This window comes from Haemaphysalis longicornis, unplaced genomic scaffold (assembly GCF_048455015.1).
Source record: "Haemaphysalis longicornis isolate Haplotype H1 unplaced genomic scaffold, Haemaphysalis longicornis Haplotype H1 scaffold_1, whole genome shotgun sequence".
Lineage (NCBI taxonomy): Eukaryota > Metazoa > Arthropoda > Arachnida > Ixodida > Ixodidae > Haemaphysalis > Haemaphysalis longicornis.
The window spans coordinates 434,998,991-435,019,734 of NW_027526203.1; the positions used below are offsets into that span (position 1 = coordinate 434,998,991).

Genomic DNA, 20,744 nt, shown 5'->3' on the forward strand with positions numbered 1-20,744 from the left:
GCAGGCTTTCGCCTTAAAGGAGCCATGAAGAGAAAACACAAGTTTGGTTCATTCAAAAGATTGTCTCGTTAGAATCATACTGACACCACTTTTAACGTAAACTTCGCTCAAATAAGCTACATAATTAGGAAAAACGGGAATGGGCATGCGACCCACCAGCTCATTTCCCGCAACAGAACCTGTGATGTCACATGGGCTAAGCTCTGCGATTGGCGGAGGCTGGCAGAAGCAGACGCAAATTAGGTAGAGCTTACAAACTAGACGAACGAGCGATTTGCGCTTAAATTTAGGGCACATTCTTTACAAAGCAATAAGAATGATGGGACAAACAGTGGAAGTTACGAAAGCACATGTAAACATAGAAGTACTGATGCGTTCTGCTGTTCGTACTGCGCACAGCATGCTTGGTTTAGCTGCACAGCACTACGGGGCTTGGGGTTGTCTCAGACGACACTGGCCGATTGACGCAAGCAACGGTGTCTTACGTGACCCCATTTGTCGAGCGAGCACTGTTTCAGGGAACGAATATTTTCTCCCAGAACAAAAACAAGCCAGGTTTAAATGCGGGCAAAAACAAACCAAACGCTTGCCACGGTATGGTGGCGCCATCTAGGTTACGGAACGTAAAGAAACGCGGGAACAAACCAACACCGCTGTACAGGGTGGAGACAACCTTCGAACGGTCCCGTGCCGCCGCAATTGGGCCAACGGGCTCAACGCGTTATTCTTTTCGTTTCCCACGAGACCTAGCAACGCGAAACAGACGATATGATTCAAACTTCTTCAGTAAACCGCGTTGCGGCGATAATTTTAGCGCGGTTTTGACACAATGACTTGCTTCGGCGGCGAGCGAGCAACCGAAAATGGCGGCGCCAGCGTATACGTGTCTCTACCCTGTTCGGCGGATGCGTGAATGAAGGTACTCTAGGCTGCAGAGCGGTCGGTTCCTGTGATGTCATTTGGGACCACGAAAACGCACGATTGAGCGGGAAAATCAAAATTTTAACCTAAGTTGTTTAATTTCTCAGTGAATAAAGCACCGTTTGTATCCGGACAAGCGCTGGGGGCACTATAAAACACGAAATCTTTCGAATAAAACCAACTTGCATTTTCTCTTCATGGCTCCTTAAGGGAGTACTGACACGAAAATTTTATCTTCCACTTTTATTGCTTTTATCGATGCTTAATGGTCTGGCGAAGCCGAAACCGCGCTTTAAATACTTCAGCGCGCGATAATTAATTACATTGAACGGCCTGAAAATCGTTTGTTTCAAATTCCCGCCTTTCATCCCGAAAGGCGCATATGACAGAATCATGACCTCACCGCTTTGTGCGGACGTCAAAACACTGCGGAGGCTAGGTGCTAGGCCTACCATTGCGGCGGAAATTCGATGACCGCTTTCAATAAAATTCCTGATGGCGACTTCTATTGCGATTTCGGGCTACATTAGCGCTTCCTTCCCCGTGTGTGGAACTTTATTTTTGCCAACAGTGCCTTCCTGGGCAGCGGTTATGCTCTGGTTACGTGCACCCGTTTTTGAATGCGCCGGCGCCCGCTCGCCGCTCGCGAGGCCGCGCTGCCGCGCGCGCGTAAAGTGACGTCACGAGTTTTTGACGAGCGCCGTCGCGTCACTTCTTTTTCCTCTCACGGAGTGATGTCACGCTGATGTCCATTTGCTGAGTGCAGCTCCGCGCGCTGCTCCGTCGGAGCGATAAATGAGATCTCATTGAAGTATGTTCTTCGCGTCGCCGGCCGCTCATATTTCAGCCAAGGGTATTCTGTTGAGTAAAGGAAGCGAAGTGTACAATAATAACGCCGAAAATTGGTGTCAGTGCTCCTTTAGACCGTTTTGGGCGGATGGTGTACGACTTGGGAAGCGCAGCGCGCGGGCAGAACACATGACGGCCCGTAACGAGAACACGGGCACCCCAGCCACAGGGAGCTCTGATACTGGGGAAGCAGTGCACCGTTAAATGAAGGTGACTGCATTTAAATAATACTGAATAAAATAAAATAATAAAAAAATTAGCCCCATCTTCCCCAAGGGAACGCTGAGTAGATGCGGAGCATCTCGGGGTTCCGTTGTGTTCGTAGAACTTCATCAGAAGAACGGAGTGAAGTGGAGTCAACCGCAACAAGCGCTGAACTGAACGCGCGCAGCGCGCTACCCGATTTACATTCAAGGTTGAAGGAGAGGAGGAGAGATGCGCAAGCGCCGAGCATTCGCGCCGACGAAGCTCAGGGTCCGCCGCTCGCTTCAAGCGTTTGCGCTCAGCGTCGCGTGCCCTTCGCTGCGCAGCTTTGTCTTCAGTGGACGTAGCGTTGCTGTTAGTTTGTGGGGTGGTGCTGACGCTTGCTTGCGCCAACCCACTAACTGACGGGACTGTTGCTTCCATCACACTTCATCGGAAGAACGGAGTGAAGTGGAGTCAACCGCAGCAAGCGCTGAACTGAACGCGTGCAGCGCGCTACCCGATTTACATTCAAGGTTGAAAGGTTGAAGGAGAGGAGACGAGAGGAGGAGATATGCGCAAGCGCCGAGCATGCGACGCGAAAGCAGAAGCGAGAACGCGGGAGAAGCGAAAGCGAAGTGCACGCAGCTGGTACGAGAGAAGAAGTGGCGTGAGTATCGCGCAGCTGTGGGAGAAAGGGAAGGAGGAGAGTTGCGCATGCGCAGTGTGAGTGCGGACGCCGACGCGGGACATGCCAGACTCTAAGATGCTCCGCATCTAAAAACAATTCGTCGGGGCACTGGTGACCCCAAAGGTGTGTTTTTAGGTACTTTGTTCGATGTGCCCGCACTACACAATAAAATATTACGCACGAGTTAACGTTGTCCAACGTGTTGCCGACTATAATTACTGCGCCATTCATGGCATCAGTTTCGGCGGCTAGGGATCAGGTGCGGGGGCTCGCGGACAACCTGACCTCCTATTTTTCCGTCCAAGCAAGCTGACATCCTTGTCCTTGGCTTCAAAATCGTCCAAGGCGACCTTCCACGACCCCGCTTCCCCCCTAGCTCGATTAAAGATTGCATTCAGTTGGTCTGAAACTGCCCACAGTTGGGTCCGGCGGGGCGAAATGGGACAAAAGACGCCACAAGCCCCACCAGAATTTTTACTTTGTGTTGTGTCTTTGACCAGCTAGAAGCTTCTTCGTCACACACCTCCGTAATGAAGTTTTTTGTCACAGAGCAGCTGATCCGCGTGGTTTCCTGGCCTCTCAAAACTGCGACAATAATATCCATTTAAAATTGGTCCCAGCGACGTTTGGCGTCATAATCATAGGAAGTCATTCTGGCCCCTTTACGAAGCGAATTATATAAGTTTTTTTTTTTTTGGAAATCGAACAAAAGCTGTCATGCTTTCGCATTCGAAGCACGTAAGCAGACTTCAGTGCCTCGAGGAGGAGGAATGACACTTATTCCTTTTTTAAAGCAAAGAGGAGGGGCAAGAAGAGTGGTTGGCGGCCTCAGTCCAGGCCGCCTTCAAGCCTCACAGCAGCCCGCGCCCGGCAGGTCAGAGGCTCCTGATCCTCGAGCTGGGCCCGAGGGCGCATGATCCGGGCAAGGCCTAATATCTGTCCCTAACACGGAACGCGGTCTGCGAGGGATTGTCTGGTCACATTTAATGACATCAACACACTATCGCATCTCCCGCCGGATCTACCCACCGGCGGACCAGCAATTGGATAACAGCGTAAGGCTCACATTTGGCGTTTACTCTAAACAAACACTTCCCCCAGCCCAGCACGTCCGACCAACGTACACCCAAGCCTTTACCTAACCACGGCCTGCCACCTCAGCCACCCTATCTCGCATAAGATGGGCATGAGCCCACGGTCCGTTCCCACTAATCCCCTCTGAGGAGCGCTGGGAGGCCGCGTTGCGATCCGGACCGGCTACAAGCGCGACCACCCTCCTCTCTCTCTCTCTCTCTCTCTCTCTCTCTCTCTCTCTCTCTCTCTCTCTCTCTCTCTCTCTCTCTGAGCTGGGAGCCGGTCAGCCTATTCTTCCAATCACAGTCAATTCTTCCACCGTGCTCCCAATGCTCCAACGTGAGTGATTGGATGGGGATCGGATGTTTGAGGCGCTCCCACGACGAGTTTTGTTTGTTTGTTTTGTTTTAGGGTATCGATACAAGGACACAAAAAATAAATGTCTGGACCCGTACCTACTACGAGTGCTGAAAACATCTAGAATATTAACCAACTGCGAGACTCTCAAGAAGCGTTCCGATTGATGATGATGATGATTAGTGGCTCTCCCTTTGAATCGGGGCGTCGGTTGTCAGCAACCGACTTGCCTGTTTTATTACGCTTACTTGCCCTACTCCCAACTAACCTAATAGATTTGCTTCCTCCCTCCCGTCTCCCTCTCTTCCCTGTTTTAAACTCATCGCTCCCCCCCCCCCCCTTTTTTTCTCCCCTCGCTGTTCCTCCGTATGATTACTCCGCCTGCGTGCCCATCCCTTCCCTACTTTTCTTCCACCACCACTCCAGTCGCCTCTTCGTCACCTTTATGGCCCTGATGTTGAGGTTCCCCCTCGCCCCAAATCCCAAAGCTCCATCAGCGTCGTTTCCCCCTCACCCCGCGGTGGCCGTATCTCTGTGCAGCCCCTGACAATATGGTCTATAGTTTCCCGATCACTGCCGCAGCATGCACATGTTTTATCCTGCTGCCTGTAGCTACCCGTGTATGCCCGGGTTCTCAGGCACCCAGCCCGTGCCTCGAAGAGCAAAGCACTGCCTCTCGATTGCCATAGAATCCCTCCTTAATTTCCCGTTTCTCTGCCCTATAAGTCTCCAGGGTTTTTTTTTTTTCTTCCATTCTCTGTGCCCACATTGTCGTCTCTGCTCCCTTTACCTGCTTTTTAACTGTTGTGTAAACCCCACTTTCTCCTACCGACTTTCCGTACCGCTTGGTCAGCTGTCTGGTCCATCCGTCTCCACCGCGTGTCCACGCTCCTCATATACAGGTACTTAAATACCCTCGCGGCCCATTTTTCGTCCTCCATGTCCCTAAGTCGTTCCTCAAACGTTATCTTGCTCTGCGCTTCCCTTGCGTCGAAAGACGACCAGCCCATATCCCCCTGCACCGCCTCATTTGTAGTTTTGCTGTGGGCCCCTAGGGCCAATCTGCCTACTGCCCTCTGATTTACCTCCAGGCCCGCTTGGGTCTCTGGCCTCATGCACAGAACCGAATTTGTGAAAGTTAATCCTGGTACCATGATTGTGCCCATCCGGAGCGCGCCGCACTGCGGCGCGTGCCTCTCTCTCTCTCTCTCTCTCTCTCTCTCTCTCTCTCTCTCTCTCTCTCTCTCTCTCTCTCTCTCTCTACGAAATGCGCAAGGCCATTGCATGCGTACGCACGTCCATCATATTCAGCATCCGAATCGCAGAGAACCCGTGAGGTGCGTGCCAAATTACTTTACATGAAACATCGCGGAGAGATCTGTCAGTCAACGCTTCGATCAAGACCGCCCTCAGTCAGTGCCCAAGTATGCCGTGCCATGGCCGAATCCGAATGACTTATATGAATTGTGTCTGATACGCACTTAAACACGGCATAATATTTTTGTTGTTTATCTGGAGCAACTACCAATTACCATAAGGATCAACAAAAGCCTCCACAGGGGAGGGAATCCGACAAGGCCACAGGCAGCCACAGGAACGCAGTCGGTTCTGGCTGAATTCCAAGTTTCCCAGATGGTCAAAATGTATCGGGGGCCCTCCTAGGCACTCTCCAATGCGGCGCGTTAAACCCCTAAATTCTAAGGTTACTAAATTCAAAGAGAGCACTCTACACCGGAGCGAGTTTATCCTATAGATCAGCGAAGCGTAAATTACACGCCGCGGATTTTTTAAAAAATGGAAGCGGCTTAGCTCAACTAAACTTGGATATGCAAAGCAAAAGCTTGGCTTTGTCTGGTTGAGTCTTGGTTTCGCTTGGTTAACCTTTGACGTAGCTGTATTGTCGACCACGGCTCCAAGCCGTTCGGTCCTGTGCAACGCTCACAGAAGGAGGCTCGGCCTCGCTTACATTCTCGTCGAACGCGGCGTTTCTCTTCACGGCGAACGCGGCGCAAGATGAGTCACATCGCCGGAGACGCCCCAGCGGCGCATGCGTGGGAGGCTGTGGGTTTGGTCGGCTGTCGATCCACTGAGCGGCCGCTCCGTCGCCGCCGCGACGGGAGCGGCCGCGATGAGAGCAGAACGATGTGGCCCTGTGCGCAACGCTGACGGACAGCGGGCCCGGCGAATCACGCGATGCGCTTCGAGGGGTGTGTCGCCGGGGGTGTGTCTCAGGTCAAAAGGTTAACTTGCGCATCTTCTGCGAAACCGCTGGACGAAAGTAGTAAAGCTTTGCTTTAAAAAATGTCGCCATCTAGAGACCCGAAGGCAGACCGGAGTCAAAACCAACATAAAGCCTCCGATCCCCCTGACTCCAAAAGGTGACGGTCCTAATTCGCAGAGCGAAAACAGACTCCTCGCTTACAATATAATAAGGCACCACATTCGGAACCGAATTCTCACTTTCCAATGCATCTCGGTATCTTGGCCCAGAACAGTTATGAGCGGCTCCTGGTCAGTCCAGAACTGCCCTTGCAATAGAAATTCTATGGCCAAATAAAATACGGAGCTGCTTTGGAGCAGTTCTGATCAGTTCAAAGCGACAAATAAAAGAACACCATAAATTGGCGGCGAGAGCACCGACAACCCGGACAGCGACGCGGGCCTCTTTGGGCCGGACGTGTAACCGGGCAGAGGTACTCTACCCATAGGAGAAACGCTCCTACCACCGCATCTTTTGCTAAATAAAGTTTATCCCTCCTCCATTTCTGGGTCGGATACGAGATAACAATGAGACCGACCGGAGTTAGAATCCATTCCAACTAAAACACTTTCTTCGCTTCTGCAAGGCCGCTCGACTGGAATGGGTAACCGCCATTAAGACCGCCAACAAACTCGTAGTTATGGTTTCTGTTGTTTGTCTTCCAGCTCCCTCAAAAAATACGAAAGATTAACAAAAGAGCAGAAAGTAAAAAAAAGGCACAAGAAATGAGATAAAAAAAAGCGCAGCTACCAAATTATGAAACATCTTGCATACGCACTTATGTCTTCGGTCACTGTCTTGGCCATAGCATTGATGCATCATTAACCAGCGTTCAGACCAGTGGTTCAGACGCGTTAATTAACATGGGGACTTGGGTCGTCGTTCCACTCTCAGTAAGTATAATATTGTAGATCAACCGAGTTTTATATGCTTTTTTTTTTTGTCGCAGTATGCAGTTTCAGTTTCAGTGTGCAGTTTCTCAGACATGCTGAACAAAGCAGTACCTGTTTCCAGAACCGTCCTCTTGACATCAAATCAGCTGACTTCATATATAGGCCTACATACTAGCAACCCTAAAATCGATCGTCACAATTATCGCCCAACAAAGTGGCGTCTAAAATGGGAACGTTGTCGCTTATTGTCGTTTATGGTAGGAAAAATAATTATGCCGTCCGTTTTCGTCTGCCGAATTAGTTTCTATCGTGCACTTTTAGTGCCGTTTTGTAGCGTTTTTGTATTCTGCACGTGTTTACCGTTTTTCTAATTCCGGTCATTAGATTAGGCCTTCGTTTAAAACCACGTGGTAAAACAACGAAATGGTTTCCGCATTAGTTTCTGTCGTGCACTTTATGCCGTTGTGTAGCTTTTTTTGTCTTCTGCACATGTGTACCGTTTTTCGAACGTCGGCCATTAGATTAGGCCTCTGTTTAAAACCTCGTGGTAAAACAACGAAACGTAAAATGCACCTGTCAAGGCCCTGCTTTCTTAATTGAAAGAAATTACATTGAGATTTCGCGACTGCATTTATTTGCTCCGATTTTTCTGGTTTTAGTCGCAAATTTATCGGTAATGTGCGCGTTCGGAAATGCTCTTTCCTCGGAAAGCCTGATTCGCACACGCGCACACCCACATACTGCTTCGCAAACTATATACAATACTAATTCAAAATGTGTAGCTTGTATTTCCGCCGAAGCCGAAATCCATTGAGCAAAATATTGTGAAACGAGAACCTACTATCTGCTGCACTGCCCTAATTTCGCTCGCACAATTTGTGGTCAACGCCGCCTTATATAACCTCTTCTTTCTTTTCTCTGTGATTGATGCCACAAACTAACGTGCATGCAGCATGAGCATTGCACGTCTTCCCTTAGCCTCCCGTCGCCTCCCTTCCACGCACTTTCTGCGCTCTCACACAAGCGGTTGGCAACGCGACCAAGATGGCAGCGCTCAGTGCAGTTGGCGAAGTTTTTTTCTTCTTCGGAAGCATTCAAGCAGTTCTAGTTCAATCGACGTAATAAGATCATTATGGTGTAGACATGTGAGCAACTATGATGTGGACGCGTGCTTTGACGTTTAACTTGCTATACGTCACTCGTTCCTGCAAGAAAACCATGTGTTCTGCTGCAGCTGCAACGGAAAAATTTGCCTACGTGAACCACGACTCGGAAAAAAGCCGGCTCCGTTTGACATTTAAATATGCTTCTGGGGACATCAAAGAACGGCTGTACACCTTGAATCGCGCCAGTGTAGAAGAACTTCGTGTTGTGCTTGCTAGAATATCCCTAAACATTACTAACAATGAAGAAGGTAAAACAAAACGTAAAAGGAAAAAGCAAGAAAACAGCCGCTCGGACGAAGACGCTGCAAAAACCGAATCGCACCCGAAATTGCTGGTTTCTTTGGAGCACAACGGAATCCCTGTGCCAGAGGATTTGACCAGCGGCGACGCGTGGAAAGATGGTTCCATACTGCAGGTCAGGATTTCCACTTTAGAGAGCGATAAAAAAACTTAGCTGTGGCGGTAACTGGTGGGATGCATAATCGCCCTTCTCGTGTCTTTATTCCGATTCCAGAATAACCGTTGCAGCATTGTTCCAAGTGAAGTATTCTTTCGCCTCGTATTTGGTGCTCAGTGCACATTCGGCTTTGCCCAGGGGTCGAAACTTAAATGCAGATATTTTTGACGCCTTCTGCTCGGAGAGCGATTATGCAGCCAGGTAGTGTGCCTCCAGTGTTGTCTACAACCGTCCCCAATTTTGCGAGCTGTTTGAGCTTCAATCCCCGTTTCGATTTGCCCCTGTACATCGTGCCGAAATTCGGCAAAGAAAGAAAAACGCCTTGTCCTTGCAATCTAAATGTACTCTTCGCGCTTGCATGGAACGCACGAGAACTCGCGACGTGTTCTAAACTATATGAGGAAACGTACACCATTCTGGGCTGTATATTTACTGGGTGATTTTAATTCAAGCAAATAGTAGCTTGGGCTATTGTGAGGGGAAAAAAGATTTTGTACAGTTTCAGGCACCCAGATCAGCTAGCTCACATCGATTTTTTTTTTTTTTTTATCCATCGGAGTAACAGGCTGGTGGTAAGAATGTCTACTACAAGTGAATTTTTATATATATGCGAAAGTACTTGAAGGTTGCATGAGGTTTTCGTATTTGAACAGCAGGTTGAAATTAAAGCCTCCTTGAAGTGTAAAAATTGTGTAAATGCTAGTGAAGCCGCAGCACGAGGCTTCAGAAAGAAAATTGTAACCTAAGTGAGTGCCTACTAATGTTGACTGACCGGCATCGGTCAGTTCACTTCCTGCATCGTGACGGCCAGCATAGGCAAGTTAACAGCCCTGTTTCAGGAAATGAGAGCTGTTCGTCATTCGGGTGGCTTGCTGGCAACTTCCGAACCACAGTCACAACCATCCCGTTTCAGTTGTTGTTCTGACTGATGTCTCTTGGTTGTCCGACAGATGCAAACATCTGCCTTTTTTGGTGCTGCACCGTGCAGATTGGGGACCAGCGGTACTCTGTCCTTGTGAACGCGCCTTCGGTGCGATGCGCCCGCCTGCCGAAGCTCATCATGGCAGGCTTCCCGGTGTACGCGTATGCCGAGCTGGATGACTGCAGCCTGAATGACTGCGACTTCGCGTGGTACAGGAGCGTTGACCGGGGCCAGAGCTACCCACGCCGCCAGTTGTACAGCGCTGCCAACATGCTGTTTGTGTTCGTGCAAAACGGTCCGTGGATGACTCCCACCTACCAGGACATCGGGCACCACCTTCTGCTCCTGCTGACCCCGCAGAAGCTCGGGGTGCAGGGCATGACGGTGGAAGTGCTGTCCAACACTGCCATCCAGCCGGGCCCCATGAACTGCCCCTTTCAGAACCGGCAGTACTTCACGTCCCAGTTCTCTGGATTTCGCAGGCACGTATTGGCTTTGCTTCATGGCTCCACAGTGGTGCCATTTCCTCTTAATTGCTAGCTGTGGGTTGTTGCGTTGATTACCAGTACTGGAAGGAGACAGGGAAGCCAACTCACTTCACTGTCATCAACCGTTTATTAAACTTGGAAGGGAAAAAAAATCCAGGGAAGCCTGCACACCAACCACAGCAGCATCACGTTTTGCACTGTTTCGATACTCCAGATTGTAATGTTAATCTGTTGCATAATTATCACTAGCTTGGTTTGTGCAGGCACACTTTATGCTTAAATGTTCACTGAAAGCTGAGCAACTTGTTAATTGAACTGGAAGATTGTAGCTGTGTTGGCTTTTGTTTGATGGTAAACAATGCCGTAGTTTGTTAGGAATAAATAAGGAATTTCTTTCGGTTTCCCTTCCACTTTTTCGGGACACAAAATAAAATAGTGCAAATCTTGAAGACGGCTGTGCAGCAGTATCGTCTAACAGGAGGCATAGAAACTACGGCATAATTGGCTTGTCTACTGGGGTGAGTGGTAAAGCCAGTGGCCTTTTTGGTCATGTAGTCCTCTGCAGTAATACACCTGCAATAATAATCTCACATTTTTGGTTCACTTTCGTGCTGCCTATTGTAAAGTATGTCTCTGGCAGTAAAAAAGCGAAAGTAGCCAACACTCTTAAACCTTTTAGACCCAACTTGTACTGCACAGCAAAGCACATAACCAAATTCAAGACGGAAATGAAGGCCGCTTGTAGGGTGAGGCAGCCTATTTCTAATGTTTACAAGATGCAGTCAGTGCTTTTTTAAAAATGGTGTGTGCCAGATACGTTCGTTTTACATTGGCAGGTGCTTACCAAACTGATCTTTTTTTCTAGTGGGGAAAGGTCACAACACCCCTGTGCGCAGCATTTTGGGTCATTTTAAAGGTTCCCAAATGCTTTAAATTAATCCAAGGCCCTCTGCTTTGGTGTGCCTTTAGCCCAGGGGCAGCTTTGGCTTGTTAAACTCCAACTGGAACTCTTTCATTGAAGCCTAACTGTTCTTCCTAGAAAAACTCTGCTAATATGACTAAGGCTTGACGTTGGGCTAGTTGGGTACCCATTATTGACATTAAAAAACGGAGCAAAGACGAGGACGAAATAGGTGACAAACTGCGGCGCTCTAGTTTGTCACTTCTTCTGTCCTCATCTTTGCTGATCTGCTTTCATGATTTGGGACATCATGTATCATAATGCGGAAGATTATAGGGTGCACCGACACCTGCTCTGACCCTTTTGTGTGGATGTGTTTCTGCGGTTTACAATCATTGCTGCTGCCATAGTGGCATACAGAGGGCAAGCGCCCAACCCCCATACGAGGGGACTGAACCCCATTACCCATGTTGAAATGTTTACAGGGCTGCATTTATCCCAAGTCACGTCTTTAAATGAACAGACAATCGATATTTGTCGAGTATATGTTCTCTATCCCAAATGAAAGGGCATCCCTTGAAACCCCTTAATGTGAAACGGTTTTGCTGATAACACCATAGAACTTTTTAAATCGAAATTTTTTTATCTACAAGCTATATGTTTCTCCCAAAAATAATGCCGGCAATCATGACATACAGTAGCGCGGCAACATACTTTTGTCTGTGTGCGAGATGAAAAGCGATATTTAAAAACTTGTCCCCAGCTAAAAGAAAATGTGAATTGCAAGCTTTCTTATTCCTTTGTGTTTTTTTTTTAATAGCTTGTCTATTTTGTACGACGGCGCCATCTGTTGAGATGGATGATAGGTAGAATGCTGGCTTCATGTTGCGGAGATCGGCAGTTCGATTCTCCCAGGGCACGTCCTTTCCTTTTTTATAAACTGACGTTGGCGTTTTTGGAAACTGAAAACGAATATTTTGGCAGATGAAACGCCTCGGACGCAGGCAGCATCGTTAAAGCTTCTTCACTGGGTCTGTTTACTGGCCGCTGCCGTTGATTCTGGGCAAGGAGGTTCAGTTAGCCACACTGAGAGCAGTCGAGTGGCGGCGGACGGGTGTCTTTAAAATTTTCAAAAGAATATTTAAAAATACATATACAATTTAAACTTATATAAATACTTATGTTACAAGGTTTTCAACAAGTGATTGAATGTTTCAGCAGTTTCAGTAGCTGCAAGGTTTGCAGGTCATCTGTCCGGTACACATGTTGTAGTGTTCTACACTACGAACCGCCATTCTTCAGATTTCGGAAAGTTTAGTGAAAAATTAAAATTATTTCCGCCAGTTTGTTTGTACATTGCCTGTAGTTATTCGACCATATAAAACGCTGGCTTTCATATAAGCTAGAGAGCATGTACGTGACAAAAATCAGTGGTCCGTCCAAGGAAGTGAATGCAAATGACAGCACTAAGTATGCATGTGGCACTTGAATTGCTTTTATTAGAAAGGCAGAGAACTGCATTGACCTAACCAGAAGAGGCTTCTCTTGTGTATGTTTCACATATGCCCTCCTCTTGGCCAGTCCTTTTGCACCCCTGCTTCAACTAGAGTCAAAATACCTCCTGGAATAAAACGGGAATAGTGTGAGCATGCATCAAACGGCAGTGCTTGCAAATGCAAACTCCTTGTTTTGTCCTGGTCACCTTGAGTATTGCTGCACTGATGATGGCATCACTTTTTTCCGGAAACAGGTTCCGCTGCGTCAGTTACAACCTGCTTGCCGGCGTGTATGCCGAGTCGCAGCTCGCCAGGGAGACCCTGTACCCGTACTGTGCTCGGTACGCCCTCAAGATGGACTACAGGAAGAATCTAATCATGAAGGAACTTTTTGGTAAGCTAAGCCATTCCCTGCACAGTAGGCAAGCAGACGTATGTGGCTTTACATTTAGGAGGCGCTTGTGTCAACAAGTATGACCATGTTTTATCCCCATAGGTTTCTGTGCGCTGTAACACATGCAGTAAAAGGAATGTCGTCGCAGCAGTGGCAAATAAGTAAAGGCACACATAGCACCACCTTTAGTAAGGCTACTTTTAGTAACTTTACGAAAGGTTAACCTTTAGCAAGGTTAGCAAGAAATAAACTCACCAAACAAGAATTCATAAGCAATAATTAAAGAACAAATTGTTCCCAGACATTAAGCCAATTGATAATTCTGGGTTAACAGAAATAGTAATAACATTAACCCAAGTTGAACAAGTTTATACAGTTCATATGATTTTTTTTTTTAATTTAGTCAGTTGTTCACATGGCTGAATCTCTCTTTGTACCAAAGCGCCCGTGTACCTAAACATCCACGTACTGAAAGGTACGTGTACTGAAAAGACTCTACCGACCCTGTGCAGAATAATGCGAACCCGACCTGTGATCTTCCGCCGAACTGAATGTTAAGGCTTGTGTCAACCATAAGTGTGCGCGGCTGCCCTCTAGTCTTCACCTGCCGGGTTCAATCAATCAATCAATGCAATCTTCCCTTCAGAAGAACTGTCAGACTAAGCAGTGCAAGTGACCACTGGAGGATCAGGCAGATGTCTGCCGAGCTGACTGCTGAGGTGTGTGCGTGCGTGCGTGTGTGTGTGCATGTGTGTGTGTGGGTGTGTGTGTGCATGTGCATGCATGTGGGTGTGTGCGTGGGTGTGTGTCACAACCTTGAATGGTCGTCCATACACGTATGGGCGAAATTTTGAAATGGCCTGTATAATCGCGAGGCACCCTTTTTCAGAAACTGAGTAGTTTTTTTCTTCCTTGGAAAGACCACGGCTGGCATAGGCGATTATAGTGGCATTATAACCTCCACTTCGAGGTGGCACCAACCACGTTTGTCCCAAGTTTAGCACACAGTCATTTGTGTAAATGTTCAGCAGCGCACAGTGCGAGAAATTGGTAAATAGCTAGCCCGTTGGTTGTGAATACCTAAAGTCCAATGCAGTGAAATTTCATTGTGGCCAAATTTATTCTGACTGAACCTGCAGTAGGTGCGGCCACACCCACTGGGATGCAACGTAGTAGTTCTGTGAACATCCCAGTTAATCAGCTGTAGGCGTATAACATAGCCCCGCAGCAAACAGTGCTACACCTGCCAGCATAAGGCGCAAGCAGCTATAGAGAGAGAGTAACATCCTGGCCAGCTTGGTCTGCTAACTAGTCTGCTCCACATGCGTGCTTCCATTTGAGAGTCTCGGTCGGGATTTGAGACGCTGTGTTTCTAGCTTGCTGTGACGTCGCCTAGTCCTAGCCAGCCTTTTCCAAGTTTTGGTTTCAAAATTGATGATTGTCGCTGCTTGCGTACAAGGTGCTTGTGCATATTTGGGTAGCCATATTTTCTATCCTCTAGTTTTTTCTAGTAAGACTACATACGCCTGTTTTCAAGGGTTTGAAATTTCGCTTCCAGGTAGAGTGAAGTGCACGCATTTTTCTAAGCTTGATTTGCTCTCATGCTAAAATGGCCCAGTTGGTGGAGCATCTGCCCTACATAGGACATGATCCCGGTTTCGAATCCTGGACCAGGACAAATTTTTCTTGAACTGTAAAGTTTTGGGCGAAACCGGTAGCCTCACGGCTAAATGGCTGCACTTTAGGTGGAGGCCAATTTTGCTTTGCAGGAACGTACTTACCCTTGGTGACCTCTCTAAACTGGTCGACTGACCCTGAACTGGGTGCTTTCCTTTGTACTGTAGGCTACCGGAGCGACCTCTTTTTTCTGCAAGAGGTAGACCGCAAGTTCTTCCGGGAGGACCTCGAAGTTGCCCTTGGATTCTGCGGCTTTGCTGGATATTACACCGAGAAGAACAGTCCTATGGCAGAAGGACTTGCCTGCTTCTATCGCAAGAACAAGTTCAGGTGTGTCCTTCGTGCCACTCAAATCCAAGCTGTGTTTGCGTGCAGGCGTGCTGTTCGGATTAGCAGCTCGCAGCTTCGAGAAGGCCTTTCCAACAGCCCTGGTAGATGTGGGAAAACTCGGAAACGGGAAGGCATCAACTTACCCTGGTTAAAAACTACACATTACAAAATGCCTTTTTCTTTTTTTGCCATTGCTGTGTGGGCAGCAACAGATTCAGGTAACAACACGAAAAGACTAAGCCAGTTTTGAACATGCACCATGCTGGCCTCCACCATTTTCTTCAATTTTCGATATGATAAACGTAATCACTGACTGCTTTGCGTAGTCTCCTAATGCTAAGACCGGACAAGAGCTTGAAAAGGTTTATGTGCAAAGGGGATGGGTGATTGTGGAATGGTACCAAAAGGACTCTCTGGTATTTTATTTAATGTTATGGCTTATTTTATGTCCGAAACACTGTGGTGCAGCTTTGTGCAACCCATCATGTAAGGATAATGGATATAGTGGGGAAAAGTGCAGTTTCAATTTAACTTCCATACGAGCTCGTGTCCTGCATCTGGATTTTTCTGCTTGGTGCCGAGTATGTTGTTTCAGTGTGCGTTTCTATGCTAGGGTTGTGTCATCAGTATGGTGTAAATAGTACAAACAACTTTTCCCGAAGACAAAGGGTTTGTTTCCTAAAATAGTCTTCTTTCCATTGAAGAATGCACATGGTTGACAGAGCTTCCTTTTTTTTTTATCCAGTCATCCTGTCTCATGAGCAGTGGCATAGCCAGAAATATTTGGTGTGTTATACACTTCCAGCAAAAGATACCCTAAATGGAAAGATAGCCAGCGCACAAACATCATTTGATGATGATGATGATGATGATTCCTATTGGTTTTTCTTTTAAGCGGGGTGATGACATGTCATCTTACCAAAAAGGACTAATATAACCATGTTTTACACTCTTGGTTTAATACTAGCACTGCTTAGGGCAGGCACTAAAGCTTATTAGGCCCGAAATACCTTCTTTTCCCTGTTACAGGTGGTAACTGTCCTAGGCAATATTCCCCTCTCTGCTTTTCGTCCACCAGCATTCTAATCTTCTTTTCGTCCCCTCGACAGCCTTGAAGTTAACTTCCTCTCTGATACCCTTAAATCCTAGGGCTTCTGAAAGCCCAATATTCCCTTCATGTAGATTTGGATGGATACCCTCACATTCTAACACTATGTGCCGCATAGTTTCTGTCTCTTTTCCGCAGACCACACATACCCCATCATTTTGTGAATACTTCCTCACAAAACTCTTAGTTCGCAGGCAACCTGCTCTAGCCTCAAAAATCAAAGCACTGCCCTGGGAATTATCGTAGAAATTTTCCTTTCTGATGTTCATCTTCTCAGCCCTGTACATCTCTAACGACGTTTTAGCTTCCATTTTTTCCCTCCATTTATTCGTTTCAATCTGCCTTGCCTCTTTTTTGGTTACCTTGTCTGTTTTGGATTCCCCACTGTTCTTTCCGTATTTCATCGTTAGCCTTCTAGTCTTTCTTAACCACTGCGTGTCCACGCTTTTCAAGTATAGGTACCTAAATACCTTAGCTGCCCACCTTCATTGAACCATTGCCCTCAACTTCATCTCAAAGCATATTTTACTCTGAGCTTCTCTAACTTCAAACGACGCCCAGCCCATATCTCCCTGAACTGCTTCGTTAGTTGTTTTTCCATGCGCGCCTAAGGCCAAACGTCCTACCGTTCTCTGGTTTACTTCAAGACCTGATAGAACGTCTGATTTTAAGCAGAGTACAGCATTCGCAAACGTGAGACCCGGAACCATTACTCCTTTCCACATTCCTCTTACTACTTCATATTTGTTATACCCCCACAGAGCTCTATGCTTCATTATAGCTGCGTTTTGCTTTCCCTTAACCTTAAGTTGCTCCTCGTAAGTACTTAAGTAGTTATCCCCTTCGTTTATCCACACTCCCAAATATTTATATTCCTTCACTCTAGGTAATTCGCCTTGCTGGATAGACACTACGTCGGTGGTAGCGTCATTGAAAACCATTATTCCTGATTTTTCTGAACTGAAATTTAACCCGAGGTCAGTGGCTTCCTGGCCGCAAATATTTACTAGCCGCTGCATATCGGTTTGGTTATTGTGGTTATGCTGTTGTACCACTTTGCCTTGCAGCATATGGGTTAGGCTAAACCCTACTTGACTTTCTTTCAGTTTCTTTTCTAACCCTACCATGTAAACCATGAACAGTATTGGGCTCAAAGGGCATCCCTGTTTCAGTCCCCGATGGATGTTGACCTGCTGGGCGCATTTCTGTCCTTCCCAAGTAAGGTGCACTCTATTGCCTTTATAGATTGCTATAAGGAACTGTACTAACTCGTCATCTAATCCCTGGAGTTTCAGCATTCTCCACAGCCGTTCTCTGTTTACGTTGTCATATGCCCCTTTAATGTCCAAGAACGTAATCCATAGTGGTCTATTCTGTGCTTTCGCAATTTCAATGCATTGCGTTATCACGAACAGATTGTCATCTAGTCGCCTGTCTTGTCTAAATCCATTCTGCAGTTCCCCAAGTATTTCATTTTCTTCCATCCATGCTTGAATTTCTGATTTTATCGCCTGCATTACGAATCCATACACCACTGACGTTACTGTGAGTGGTCTGTATGAATCAATACTGGCTTTGTCTCCTCTGCCTTTGTATATTAAATTCATCCTACTTTCTAACCAGTCCTCTGGTATTTGTTTGGTTTCTATCACCTTATCTATTGCCCTCGTAAACGATTCCTTACTTTTAGGTCCAAGTAGGTTTATCAGTTGCATTGGTATTCCGTCCGGGCCTACTGCTGTCTGGGGGGAAACCTTTTGCTCTGCTTTTTTCCAATCAAGGTTGCTCAAACTTATTTCCCTTTCCGCAGTCTTTTGTGGCGCTGATGTTATCGGTTCAGGTTTCCCTACCACTATTGTCCTAAACTTCTCACTAATCACTCGATGAATATGCGCCAACGCATGCTCTCCTTCTAAATGTTCCCCCTCCTCATCAATCAGGAATTTTTTATGGTTATCGTTTTTTGAGCTTAGTGATTTTACATGGTTCCAAAACTTCTTGGATGCGCTTTTGTCCTTCTTCCGTATTTCTGCCATCCATTGTTCGCTTTTCTGCTTGATCTTTGCTTGCACCATTTTCTGCACTTCTAGTTTTTTCCCACGGTAGACATCCCACTTTTCCTTCACTACTTTCGGTTCCATACCAGTTCTTTTTGCTTCTCTATGTTCTCTCGAAGCCTTTCTTCGCTGGTCAATAGCCTCTTTTATTTCCTTATTCCACCAGCCTTTTGTGGCGCTGATGTTATCGGTTCAGGTTTCCCTACCACTATTGTCCTAAACTTCTCACTAATCACTCGATGAATATGCGCCAACGCATGCTCTCCTTCTAAATGTTCCCCCTCCTCATCAATCAGGAATTTTTTATGGTTATCGTTTTTTGAGCTTAGTGATTTTACATGGTTCCAAAACTTCTTGGATGCGCTTTTGTCCTTCTTCCGTATTTCTGCCATCCATTGTTCGCTTTTCTGCTTGATCTTTGCTTGCACCATTTTCTGCACTTCTAGTTTTTTCCCACGGTAGACATCCCACTTTTCCTTCACTACTTTCGGTTCCATACCAGTTCTTTTTGCTTCTCTATGTTCTCTCGAAGCCTTTCTTCGCTGGTCAATAGCCTCTTTTATTTCCTTATTCCACCAGCTTCTCGACTTTCTCTTCCCTTTCCATCAGTTTCATTCCTTTGCTTCATTCATCTTACCCTTTATGAACGCAATCATTTCGTCGTAATCCCAATTTTTGTCTGGGTATTTATTGATTTCATCTTCCAATCTATCAGAGATGATCTTTAACTGCTCATTATTCAAATTATTTCCTCCTATTGTACCTATTTCTGCATTTGTCCGGGTTGCGCCTCCAAAGTGCAAGCTAAACCGCTTGTGGTCGCTTCCTAAGCCGTCTGTTCCATTTTCATCTATCCTCATTTCCCGCAGCCTTCCGTATACTGTCTCAGATACTAAACTGTAGTCTATGCTGGACTGTCTGTTACCGCTTTCCCACGTTATTTGTCCGTCACACTTGCTTTCCGTGTTTACTATTACAAGCCGGTTTTCCTGGCATAGATCTATCACTAGAGAACCGTTGTGGTCTGTGTATCCATCCAAACCTTCTATATGGGCATTCATATCTCCAACTATGATTATTTCGCCCGAATCTTTCAACTCGTTTATATCTCTTCTCAAACAGTTTACCATTTCCTCATTTTCCTCCCTAGCACTACTTCCGATCCACAGATACACCACTCCTAACCATGTATTTTTCCCCTCTATGATGCCTCTAACCCATAGATGCTCTTTACAACTTTCATGCACTCTCTGCCAGTCGGTCCCTTGTTTAATGAGCATGCCAACACCTCCCCCTTTCTTCATTCCTGTGGTCCTGTTGCAACCTTCCCAGACATAATTGTCTATGATAGGTGGGGCTTCTAGGTCCCCACCTAGAAAATTTGCATTTTCTTATCTAATTTTCTTATTTTTGTGGCGAACACTTTGTTGATGAAGGCGAAAGCAAAAAAGAAAAAAAAGATTGCCCGTGTGTTCGAGATTTCGGCGCACGTTAAAGATCCCCAGGTGGCCAGAATTAATCCGGAGCCCTCCACTACGGCGCGCCTCATAGCCTGTGTAGCGTCGGCACGTGAAATCTCATAATCAATCAAATCAATCAATTTTCTCGTTTTGTTTTTTATATTAATATACTGATGCGGAGTGAGAACAGTGGGGAAGGAAAAAAGGAGGAATTCAGAGGGGCAAAGGGGGAATGCACCACTCTGAAAATTTCGGAGTGTGTTCTGACACTGAAACAGCCCCCCTGGCTACACCCCTGCTCATGAGTAACAATTGTCAAGTGCAGTGAAATGCGCATTGACAGTGGTAGCGATGGCAGACAAGGACAAACTCCTGCAGAGTAAAATTTTTAATTTTGCAAAAACCCAGAGATTAGGGGCTGTGAGGAACCAGTTGAAAGCCAAATTCATGCTAGTATTTTACCCTTGTGCTGGTTGATTTGTGGGATGGTGTGTCTTTTGAGTGAAAGAGAACTTTATTATGCACCTGATCTTTTTTTGCCACTCTACTTTTACCCCGTCCAATAAGTAATGCGTATTGCGTAATACTCGCCTGTCATTGTTTTGTCATTCTGCAAGTAGTCCGCAAAGATTATCCCTAGGCTGTTCCAAAATACAGTGGTCATTGCCTTCCCAGTCGACAAAATGGCTTTTGCTCTCTTTGGAGTGCTTTAACCTAGCCATGTCCACTGCTTTCACAGCTGCTGTGACGCGGGGGCGTAGTGGTGAATTCATGTTCGAATGCCGGTCGTGAATCGATGCAAGAGAAAGTCTTGGGAATTGGGATTAACACTGCCAGATACTGCGGTCTTTTCGTGGGCACTTTTGGTCCACAACAAAAAATCACGGCACCCTTAGCACACGCAACTTTTACATTTGTAATTTATTCGGGCAGGATTTTGTGCACTCATTCAATTTAGATGCCTGTGGTTTTGTCGGCCTTGTGTACTGTTATTTGGTTGTCATGCATTGCAATTTCATAAATTTTTTCCACAATGTCCATAGTGGTGACCTCAACATGT

The 20,744-nt window shown here is 46.6% G+C and overlaps 1 protein-coding gene across 3 annotated transcripts in view; it reads left to right on the top strand.

Moving 5' to 3' along the window:
* Positions 1 to 8,226: 8,226 nt before the first annotated feature.
* LOC144155775 (2',5'-phosphodiesterase 12) overlaps positions 8,227 to 20,744 on the top strand; it is a 31,175-nt gene continuing 18,657 nt past the window's right edge. For 2 of the 3 annotated variants that reach the window (XR_013319632.1, XM_077687425.1), the window contains exons 1-4: positions 8,227 to 8,809; positions 9,840 to 10,255; positions 12,913 to 13,052; positions 14,897 to 15,059. Coding sequence is in view for 2 of the 3 variants with exons in the window: in XM_077687425.1 (XP_077543551.1) it covers positions 8,384 to 8,809; positions 9,840 to 10,255; positions 12,913 to 13,052; positions 14,897 to 15,059 (1,145 nt within the window). In the remaining variant the exon portion in view is untranslated. The remainder of the gene's footprint in view (positions 8,810 to 9,839; positions 10,256 to 12,912; positions 13,053 to 14,896; positions 15,060 to 20,744) is intronic. The other variant, XM_077687424.1, reaches the window with a different exon arrangement.